Consider the following 11178-nt stretch of genomic DNA (forward strand, 5'->3'; position numbering starts at 1 on the left):
CCAGGGACCCGTCTTTGTTGGCTGGGGTCATGCGCTTTCGACCTCGTATCTGGTAGACCTGGCGACGAAAGTTCTCACGTGATGTGTGATGCTTCTCCAGTTCCTTGAAAATTGGTCTAGCAAGGCCTTCATATGTTCGAAATTCATGAACCGTCTAGAAGAAGTAAGCTTCCAGCTGGTGGCAAGTAATGATGGAAGGCCGTCGCCGATGGAACGGAAGAGACAAGAACCGAAGCTTGTGCACCTTTGACCCAACCGGGTTCGGAATCTCACGACCTGTCTTTAGCTGCATATCGATACCCAAACTGTCCTGCCAGGAGAAAAGCGCCTGTTTGCCCGCAAGGGAGACTAGTAAAACGAAGTGGCTAAACAAGCAGTCAAATGACGTTCGGCAATTGAGTGTGACTATTATTATTCCACAATTGCGGTAAGTTTGATATCATCCAGCGATGGATTCACTTCAACCTGGCCGGTTGGCCCAATGGCAAGGCGTCTGACTACGATTCAATTTGTTATCAGGAGATTCTGGGTTCGACCCCCAGGCTGGTCATTCTTTTGCTGTTTTTGTTTCACGATCATGTTTTGCCTTATGTTTTGTTCATCCTGATGTTAGACGTGGTTAGTTCAATCCGCTGGGAGGCTCGGCGGTCCCGGTGAGTCACGGGCTTCTCTTGAATTAAACCTCTCTCCCGGAGCAACTGATGTAAGTGGATCCCCGGTTGCGGCAGTCCCCGGCAAATGGCGGAGGTCGGTGTGGGGCTTCCGGTCACCGGATAATGGTCGACCTGCCCAAGTTTACAGTAGGGGAACAGATTGAGCGAGCGTCTTTGATAAACTGGCCAACAGAACGAAGTAATCGGACGATTCCGGACGAAACTGCCGAGGCTTCAAAGCTTCAAACCGTATTCTTGTCAAATCGGGAGGGGTTCCCGCTGATTTAGTGAACATTCGGCTTCCGGGCGCCATTTATGGGACCGTCGCGATCCATCCCTACCGAGTATGGTTACAGCGGGCCAACGGCGCACTTCGTCACAAAGTTTAATAGAGACACGTCTGCCTTTTGCGACATGCGATCAGGGGAGCCCATTCGCTGAGCCAAAGCCCGCCTCGTTCCTTGCATGCCGAGTGGGTGAGAGGCGGTCGGGCTTCGTTCCTTGAATTCCGTTGTGGGATTGGGACGGTCGGGCCCCTTCCCTGGGAACTACGCTCCCCATAGAGGGGGTATTTAAAGGCTCTCGCTCGGGCTCGTAACCTCCCCAACTCGTGATCCCGTCCATGGAAGCAGAACCTCAGAAGTGAAAGCGGAACCGCCCTGCAAAAGAAACACTCGCCAAGATGCCCCAACACGTCCTCCTTACCGGCGCAAACGGCTTCATCGCCCAGCACATCCTTGCCCATTTCCTCGAAGCAGGGCATTCCGTCCTCGCCGTCGTCCGGAGCGAGTCTTCCGCCTCCCGGCTCCGCGCGACATTCCGCTCCTACCCACCTCCCCAGCTCGACATTGCCATCGTCCCTGACATCACGGCCCCGGGCGCCTTCGACGCGGTCCTCGCCAGCGACCCGCCCCTCGACGCCGTGCTGCACACCGCCTCGCCCTTTGACTTTCGCAAGGGCAACGCCAGCGCCGACTTCCTGGACCCGGCCGTCAAGGGCACGACGGAGATCCTGCGCGGCGTCGCCCGCGCGGCCCCCTCGGTGAAGAGGGTCGTCGTCACGAGCTCCACGGCCGCCGTGGTCAACGTCTTCCAGCCCGCCGTGTCCGACCCGCCCAAGATCTACGACGAGAGGGACTGGCTCGAGGTCTCGCAGCAGGACGTCGAGGACGCGGGGGATCCACGTCTGGCGTACCTCGCAAGCAAGGTGTTCGCCGAGAAGGCGGCGTGGGCGTTCGTCGCCGAGGAGAAGCCCTCCTTCGACCTCGTCACGATCAACCCGCCCATCGTCTACGGACCGCCATACGACCCCTCGACGCTCGCGTCCCCGCAGGACCTCAACCAGAGCAACTTCATACTATACGCGGGCCTCCTCGCGCCGGAACTGACGTCGGCGTCGCCGGTCCCGCCCGAGGTGTTGCACCTGTACGTCGACGTGCGGGACGTGGCGCGCGCGCACTTGCTCGCGGTAACGAAGCCCGATGCGGGCGGTAACCGGTTCGTCATCGGTGCTGGTGGCGTGTCGAACCAGAAGATCGCCAACGTGCTGCGGGAGAGATTCCCGGAGTTGAGGCACAGGATCCCCGAGGGCGACCCGGCGAAAGCGGCGCTGCCAGAGGGTATCTTCGGCTTGGATCCTTCCCTGGCGGGGAGGGTGTTGGGGTTGGAGTACAAGAGTCTGGAGGATACCATTGTCGATACAGCGGCGCCGATTGTTGAACTGGAGAGGCGGGCAGAGAAGACTACGTGAAGCTGTCTGCGGTCTAAGGCTGGGTTGAGAGGAGACTGTGACAGTGTTATGTATTGCGACTATAAACTCCAATCCCGCGAAAGGAACTACAGCTTCTTCAAGTCTTTGCGAAGTGAAGGCTTTGGGTGTAGCAATAGGACAACAATCCCTGCTTGCCCATCTCCCCACCGTGGCCACTGTCCTTCATCCCGGCAAAGTAGCCGCCGACGTTTGGCAGCTCGGGCACATTGATCGAAACCGTCCCTGCCTCGATCTTTCTGGCTATGCTTTCAGCCCTGCCTACATCCCTGCAGTAGACGGACGCTCCGAGGCCGGCGTTGCTCAGGTTGGCGCGCTGGATCACCTCATCTTCGTCCGTCCAGGTGAGGATCGGGAGGATTGGGCCTTAGAAGCCGATATCAGTTTACTCCTCTCAATGAGTCACAGCCTATCTGTTGCTTACGAACAGCGAGTGAAAGGGAGATCGGGACGGTACGAACCGAATTGTTCTTCCTGAACAAGAATCGAGTCTTCCGGGGGCTTTGTGACGATAGTTGGCGGCACCCAAAAGCCCTTGGAGTCCATGGGAAGCTCGGTTGCGATAACGCTGTAGCCATTCCTCTTGTAATGGTCGGCGATGTCCTTGACAGTGTTATACTGCATCTTGTTTGAGACTGGACCAAAAAAATTGGGTGAAGTAGCGTCGCTTTTGATTGAGAAAGACTCCTTCACCTCCTTGGTGAATTTCTCGAGAAATTCGTCATATATCGACTCGTGAATGTAGACGCGCTTTGTAGCCACGCACATCTGGCCGGCGTTGAAAAAACATCCGGTAGCAACCCGCTCTGCCACCTCTCCAATGTCGACATCGTCCGTGACGATGGCCGCGTCATTGCCGGCCAGCTCCAGCGTCAACCGTTTCAGGGTTTTGGCGCAGTTGGCCATGACGCTTTTGCCCGTGGCGATGGTCCCCGTGAAGCTGATTTTTGCAATGCCTGGGTGCAGCGTCATGGCGATGCCGAGGTCGGCGCCGCCATTGAGTACCTGTATTACACCGGGAGGGAATACGTCGATGAGGAGCTCAATGGACTTCATAACAGAGTAGGGCGTGAAGGGTGAGGGTTTGACAATTATGCAGTTGCCTGTGATGAGTGAGGACACCACCTTGATATTTGATAAGATCAAGGGGAAGTTCCAGGGGCAGATGGCGCCAACAACACCCAAAGGGTGATGCGTGGCAACGATCTTAAGCTTGTCATTCTCAGAAGTGATCTCGTCTTCGAGATAGACCTTGGCTATGGAGCCTGAGCGTGTCGAAACCGGTGAAGGGGTAGTAGGGGAGACATACTGTAGTACGTGGTTTGGTCGCAGGTGTTTCCAATCTCGATCTGTGCCATGAGTCTCTGGGGATTCGTGAGCGCCGCCCTTGCTCAACTTTGGTAAAGGCAGAGGAGAGAGTTTCAAATCACCGATTTCCCGGTCTCCTTCATGACGATTTCCATCAGCTCCTCCTTGTGTGTGGTGTATACTTCAACAATCCTGCGTAGGTAATCACACCGCTCGTCGATCGTGGTCTTAGACCACGCCTTGAGTGCTTTCTGGGCTGCGGCAACGGCATTCGCGAGATCATGGACGGTAGCAATGGGGGCGTCCCAGAGGGGCTCTTCTGTGCGGGGATCGGTGCATTGGTGGTGTTTATCGCTGCCGCGGCGCTGGCCATCAATGACATTGAAGAACTTCATCTTGACTGAGACGCAACAAGCACGTTCGACAGGATGAACAGCATGGGGGCAATGGTCGTGAAGTCCGCGAAGAGTTGTGGTGAACGGTGAATGGAACACAGGTTCGGCCACATGCCTTTGCATCCTTTGCACGCCAGACGGCAATACCGGAACATGATCATCTCTGACGTGATTTCAGACGCAACCAGATGTCATGTTGCTGCCGAAATCTCACGCGAAAGTGAGGGGTCACGTACAGTCGCCGATGTCAGCGCACGTGGAACGCTCTTGAACCGGTGGCGGCAGAATGCGTCACGTTGGGGTAGGGTCTGCGGCAGTTGAGATTGACAAAGGCAGTTTGCGGGGGATCTGCAGCGAGTAACTTTGATCGTCTTGTAAGAGATGAGGAAGTCAAGACTGGAGAGATGTCGTGTACCACACGTGTCTTCTGAATGGTGCATTGAGGCTTCCGCTGGTCAGTGGTGACAACAGTATGGAAGCTTTTGCATGTAGTTGTCATAGCCGCAGGCGACGAGACTTGATGAGCGAGCAGTACCATTCGGACAATCCATCGACAGACGGAGACGGGGCAGAACAATCATTGTGTCCTTCGTCGCAACTCTCCACTTTCGGAACAATTGTACTTCACCCTATGGCTTGGTGGGCAGGGAGACCGTCGAAGACCGGTGGACTCTGCTGATCGGCGCGGAATGATGTAGGGGGTGAGAGACGACGAAAGGTGGAAGATGGAAAATGCAGGGTGGGAAATGCAGGGTGGAAGATGCCGACCGTATGGAGACGGAGCCGGCCGACAGAGGGGCCGCTGCTGTGCGGCAAGAGGCGCTGTGGGACAGCACAGGACGCCGGGTAACCCTGGCAGACTGTCGTGCAGCATGCTCCCGGCCTTCCGAGTGGCGGGGGAGCGCCAAAAAGAGTGGGATGGGGTCGATAACGATAAGCCACCCCCGCTGAAATCGCGGATGCTCTGCATCGGTGGATTAGGTACATAGTAGACTGGTAGAGGCATTTGGACAGGGAACGAGGGGAGGGGAGAGTCCGCTGATAAGCTCAAACACGGGCCATTTGATTCGACGGCATTGCTGTCATGTTCGCGAACCGCATTCCAAGAGACCAAAGACCAGACCAGACCAAAGGCCAGAGGCCAAAATAATGAGTCCTGCAGCTACCCCTACCTTACCTGTGCCCTCACCTCCAGAACACCACTTTGCCTGAAGCAGTATCGTCTTCTCGCCTCTCGGCCTTGTCTCGCTTCTTTTGTCGCCATAAAGCTGCGGGGTTGCCTCGACTTTCCATCCCTGACACACCTGCTTTCCTCTTTCCTTCTCTTTTTCCCTCTGCCTCGCGACTTGTCGAGCTCAAGGGTACTCTACACCTCTGTTTACTCTTTTCCTCTTTCTAGTCCAAGTCATCGAGTACCTAATCGAGCTCAAAGGCAAGATGGCGCCCATCGCCATCTCCCCCGAGCGGGATGCCGGGCCCTTGAACACGCTGACCACCGACTTTGACGATACCATCCGCTTCTACCTGAACGGCACTCGCGTCGTACTCGACGAAATAGACCCCGAGGTCACCCTGCTGGAGTACTTGCGAGGCATCGGCCTGACGGGGACCAAGCTGTGAGTATGCCCGTCTCCTCACGTATCACTACGACCAAGCCTCGGCGCCGAATGCACTAACACACCACTCAGTGGATGTGGCGAAGGCGGCTGCGGCGCCTGCACCGTCGTCATCTCCCAGTTCAACCCGACGACGAAGCAAATCTACCACGCGAGCGTCAACGCCTGCCTGGCCCCGCTGGCCAGCGTCGATGGCAAGCATGTCATCACCATCGAGGGCATCGGCAACACAAAGGCGCCACACCCCGCCCAGGAACGTGTTGCAAAGAGCAACGGGAGCCAGTGCGGCTTCTGTACCCCGGGCATCGTCATGAGCCTGTACGCTCTTCTGCGCAACAACCAGGCGCCGTCCGAGGAGGATATCGAGGAGGCTTTTGATGGCAACCTCTGCAGATGTACGGGATACAAGCCCATCCTGGAAGCTGCCCAGACGTTCAGTGTCGAGAGGGGATGCGGCAAGGCGCGGACGAATGGTGGGTCGGGATGCTGCATGGACAATGCCGACGGCGAGAAGAAGACTGGCGGGTGCTGTATGGACAAGGCCAAACTCAACGACCAGCCCATCAAGAGGTTCACGCCGCCAGGCTTCATCGAGTACAACCCCGATACCGAGTTGATCTTCCCCCCGGCGTTGAAGAAGCACGAAATGAAGCCGCTGGCGTTCGGCAACAAGCGAAAGAAGTGGTACAGACCAGTCACCCTCGAGCAGCTGCTCGACATCAAGAGTGTCTACCCATCCGCCAAGATCATCGGCGGCAGCACCGAGACCCAGATCGAAATCAAGTTCAAAGCACAACAGTACCCCGTCTCCGTTTTTGTGGGAGACATTGCAGAGCTGCGACAGTACGAGTTCAAGGACGACCATTTGGAGATTGGCGGGAACGTGGTGCTCACTGACCTTGAGCACATCAGCAAAGAGGCTACGCGTCACTACGGGGCCGCTCGGGGCCAAGTCTTCGAGGGCATCTACAAGCAGTTGAAGTATTTCGCCGGAAGGCAAATCCGCAACGTCGGCACGCCAGCTGGCAACCTCGCCACGGCGTCGCCAATTTCGGATTTGAACCCCGTTCTTTGGGCGGCCGACGCTGTTTTGGTGGCCAAGTCTCGAGGCCAGGAGACGGAGATCCCCATGTCACAGTTCTTTACCGGCTACCGAAGGACGGCACTCCCGCAGGATGCCATCATCGCCTCCATCAGGATACCCGTGACGGCCGCCAAGAACGAATTCTTCAGAGCCTACAAGCAGGCCAAAAGGAAAGACGACGACATCGCTATCGTCACCGGTGCTTTGCGAGTCAAGGTGGACGATGACGGTGTCGTTACGGAGTGCAACCTCGTTTACGGTGGCATGGCCGCCATGACTGTGGCCGCCAAGAACACCATGGAGTATCTGGTGGGCAAGCGCATCGCCGAGCTCGAGACTCTTGAAGGAGCAATGAACGCCCTCGGCACCGACTTCGACTTACCATTCAGCGTTCCTGGAGGCATGGCCTCGTACCGAAAGGCACTGGCATTCAGCTTCTTTTACCGCTTCTACCACGATGTGATCACCAACCTAGGCGGACAGAGCCAGCACGTCGATATCGAGGCAATTGACGAACTTGAGCGAGGTATCTCGGGTGGAACCGAAGATCACGGCGCGGCTGCTGCATATGAACAGGAGACCGTCGGCAAGTCCAAGAGCCATGTTGCCGCATTGAAGCAAGTCACCGGCGAGGCGCAGTACATCGACGACCTCCCCGTCCTGAAGAACGAGCTGCACGGATGTTTCGTGCTGTCCACAAAGGCCCACGCGAAGATCAAGTCGATCGACTACTCGCCGGCTCTCAACATGCCGGGTGTCGTCGACTACATTGACAAGGACGATGTCGACACGCCCGAACAGAACCGCTGGGGCGCGCCTCATTTCGACGAGCTCTTCTTTGCCGAGGGCGAGGTGTTCACCGCCGGTCAGCCGATTGCCATGATTCTCGCCACTTCGGCGTCGAAGGCCGCCGAGGCCGCACGCGCGGTCAAGGTCGAATACGAGGAGCTGCCGTCGATCCTTACCATCGAGGAAGCCATCGAGAAAGACAGCTTCCATAACTACTACCGAGAGCTCAAGAACGGAGACACCGAAGAGGCGTTCAAGAACTGCGATTACGTGTTCACTGGAACGGCGCGGATGGGTGGACAAGAGCACTTTTATCTCGAAACGCAGGCTTCGTTGGTCATTCCCAAGCTTGAAGACGGAGAGATGGAGGTGTTTTCCAGCACCCAGAACGCCAACGAGACGTAAGCCAGCTTATCAGCCCCCATGCTTTACCCCCATGCTAAGGAGTTTTACAGTCAAGTGTTTGTCGCCCGCATGACTGGCGTCCAAGCCAACAAGGTTGTCGTCCGCGTCAAGAGGCTTGGCGGTGGCTTTGGCGGCAAGGAGACGAGGTCGATCCAGCTCAGCGCTCCGCTTGCACTTGCGGCGAAGAAGACAAAACGACCCTGCCGTTACATGCTGACGAGAGAAGAGGACATGGTCACGTCGGGCCAGCGTCATCCGTTCCTGGGAAGATGGAAGGTCGGCGTGAACAAGGACGGCAAGATCCAAGCGCTGGACCTTGACATCTTCAATAATGCCGGCTGGACCTTCGACCTCAGCGCAGCTGTTTGCGAGCGAGCGATATCGCACTCAGACGGCTGCTATAAGATCCCGAACGTCTTCATCCGTGGACGCCTGTGCAAAACCAACACCATGTCAAACACGGCATTTCGAGGCTTCGGCGGTCCTCAGGGCATGTTCATTGCGGAGACGTACATGGAGGAGGTCGCAGACCGGCTGGGCATGCCGGTGGAGAAGTTCCGCGAGATCAACTTCTACAAGCCATTAGAACCGACACATTTCAACCAGCCCCTGACGGACTGGCACGTCCCGTTGATGTACGAACAGGTCCAGAAGGAGGCCAACTACGAGGTGCGACGGGAGCTCGTCAAGCGCTTCAACGATGGGAACAAGTGGCGCAAGCGCGGCCTGTCCATTATCCCGACAAAGTTCGGCATCTCGTTCACGGCCCTGTTCCTCAACCAGGCGGGCGCCCTGGTGCACATCTACCACGATGGATCCGTCCTCGTGGCGCACGGCGGTACGGAGATGGGCCAGGGCCTGCACACCAAGATGACGCAGATCGCCGCCCAGGCTCTCGGGGTACCACTGGATAATGTCTTCATATCCGAGACGGCGACCAACACGGTGGCCAACGCCTCGGCAACAGCGGCATCCGCCTCATCGGACCTCAACGGATATGCCATCCACAACGCATGTGCGCAGCTAAACGAGCGTTTGGCGCCGTACCGCGAGAAGCTCGGGCCGAAGGCGACGATGAAGGATCTGGCACATGCCGCGTACTTCGACCGCGTGAACCTCTCGGCGCAAGGCTTCTACAAGACGCCAGAGATCGGCTACAGCTGGGACGAGAACCGTGGCAAGATGTTCTTCTACTTCACACAGGGCGTCACGGCGGCCGAGGTGGAGATGGACACGCTGACGGGGACGTGGACTTGCATCCGCGCGGACATCAAGATGGACGTCGGGCAATCTATCAATCCGGCGCTCGATTACGGCCAGATCCAGGGCGCCTTCGTGCAGGGTCTCGGGCTCTTCACGATGGAGGAGTCGCTCTGGCTCCGCAACGGGCCGATGGCGGGCAACCTCTTCACGCGGGGGCCGGGAGCGTACAAGATCCCCGGGTTCCGGGACATACCGCAGGAGTTTAATGTGACGCTCCTCAAGGACGTGGAGTGGAAGGAGCTGCGGACGATTCAGCGGTCGAGGGGCGTGGGCGAGCCGCCGCTGTTCATGGGCAGCGCCGTCTTCTTTGCCATCCGCGACGCGCTTAAGGCGTCTCGGCGGCAGTACGGGGTGGAGGCGACGGTCGGGGAGGACCGGGTGGGTGACGGGCTGCTCAGGCTCGAGAGCCCGGCAACGCCCGAGCGGATTCGGCTCAGCTGCGAGGACCCGATTATGAGAAAGGCAAGGGTGCTGCCGAAGGAGGGGGAGAAGAGCTTTTTTGTAGCCATTTAGCAACGGGCGCCAAGGACGGGGGAATGAGGGTCACACGTTCAAGGAAGTCGAATATGTACTTTGAAAGAATCACGACATGAAATAGGCGGGCATACTCTTGTAACGGCTTTGATGAACAGACGAAAACTTGAACAACCTTTCTACCCGGCTGATCGATATTTCGTGAACCCAGTGTGAGATGAGACGGTCGTGTTGTTTCTACTTGGTGCGTAGCCGAGAACAGCAACGCATCACACGATCTGACCCAGCGTACCCCCAACTCAACTCGCCAAGACTTGGGCGAGCAGAAAAAAGATGGGGTTAGGGACCGTAAGGCATGTCGGGGTCGACAGGGGCGTTGGAAGAAGGCTTCACAGTGAATTCAATGCGAGCTTTACCGAGTCAGAACCGAGGGAAGGGAAAGAAACAGACCAGCAGAGACATAAGAGAGACATAGAAGACAGACACTTGGGTCGAATGGCGCGCTGTGGTTTCATGCTGACATTACGTTGCATGCTGCAGCAGGGCTGGCTGGCTGTACGGAGATGAGGGCTGGGTGAGGGGAGTTACTGGTATGGACGGATAGGTACGGATACCTCGGTCAATGTAGACATCAGACGGGGACCACTTGGTGGTGCCTTGTCAGCGCGTCCCTTTGTAGTAACAGACACAGACAGGGGGAGTAAAGAGCCAATAAATGGTCGTCTGGGTCATAGTTTTCTTCCTTAGCAGGCCCTTGGGTCTGGTTAATGGTCCCCCGGGACAGCCCATATGGAGCATCGTCTGCATTGCGACGGTGGTAGTGTAGGTACCTGGAGGGGGGCAGTCTTCGGCTTGGGTCCGTGGGGCGGAAGGGGGCCTGCATCTTGACACATGCTGAGTGGAAATGGGCAGCATGTCTGTGCAGCGCAGCGCTGGTGAATCTGGCTTGTGACGACAGCCATTACATATCACGGATGGCCAAGATGCAATGTAAGGAGCACGAGATTGTTGTCGAAGATGTCGTTCACCGAAATGGCACGGCGACTATGACGAAGGGGGAGGGAGGGGGGTTAGTAATGGTGGGGGCAAAGATTGTGTGTAAGTAATTCTCATGTCGTCGGGCGTCGTCCGATGGCTAGGAGGGGGGATTTTGGATCGAGATGACTGGTTTGTATTAGCTGCGCCCAGCTTAACCGAGTCACGAGTAAGCACCAACGAGGCCGAGTCCATTCGTCGTGTCGGTACGAAGTGCGTCGAGATGAGGTTGCGGTGTGGAGAGGGGAGGGGACAAAATGTAGTATCGTTGATTTTCGTTATCTCGCTGCTGGCCGAAGGACAGAGTGACGGTGTGATGGATGGATGGCGGGAGTGCGATGTGACAAGTGAGTGAGTACTGTAGGTGATTAAGTATATGAGAGCAAAC

At 57.0% G+C, this 11178-nt stretch overlaps 3 protein-coding genes across 3 annotated transcripts; 2 read left to right on the plus strand and 1 right to left on the minus strand.

The window, feature by feature from the left end:
- The first annotated feature begins 1270 nt into the window (after window positions 1-1270).
- CDEST_07327 (Putative NAD-dependent epimerase/dehydratase, NAD(P)-binding domain superfamily) lies at window positions 1271-2419 on the plus strand. The gene has a single exon (XM_062923486.1). The coding sequence runs from the start codon at window positions 1336-1338 to the stop codon at window positions 2401-2403; it is 1068 nt and encodes a 355-aa protein (XP_062779537.1). The 5' UTR covers window positions 1271-1335; the 3' UTR covers window positions 2404-2419.
- Window position 2420: 1 nt separating this feature from the next.
- Window positions 2421-4247, minus strand: CDEST_07328 (Putative aldehyde dehydrogenase domain, aldehyde/histidinol dehydrogenase; the record flags this gene model as incomplete). The annotated part of the gene is made up of 4 exons (XM_062923487.1): window positions 2421-2787; window positions 2883-3677; window positions 3731-3785; window positions 3852-4247. 4 exons carry the CDS (start codon window positions 4245-4247, stop codon window positions 2501-2503), a joined length of 1533 nt encoding a protein of 510 aa, XP_062779538.1. The 3' UTR covers window positions 2421-2500.
- A 1217-nt stretch (window positions 4248-5464) lies between these two features.
- Window positions 5465-9993, plus strand: CDEST_07329 (Putative CO dehydrogenase flavoprotein). The gene is made up of 3 exons (XM_062923488.1): window positions 5465-5740; window positions 5813-8014; window positions 8069-9993. The coding sequence occupies exons 1-3, from the start codon at window positions 5562-5564 to the stop codon at window positions 9792-9794; spliced, it is 4107 nt and encodes a 1368-aa protein (XP_062779539.1). The 5' UTR covers window positions 5465-5561; the 3' UTR covers window positions 9795-9993.
- Window positions 9994-11178: the final 1185 nt, after the last annotated feature.

This window comes from Colletotrichum destructivum, chromosome 4, assembly GCF_034447905.1.
Source record: "Colletotrichum destructivum chromosome 4, complete sequence".
In the NCBI taxonomy this organism is placed as follows: Eukaryota; Fungi; Ascomycota; class Sordariomycetes; order Glomerellales; family Glomerellaceae; genus Colletotrichum; species Colletotrichum destructivum.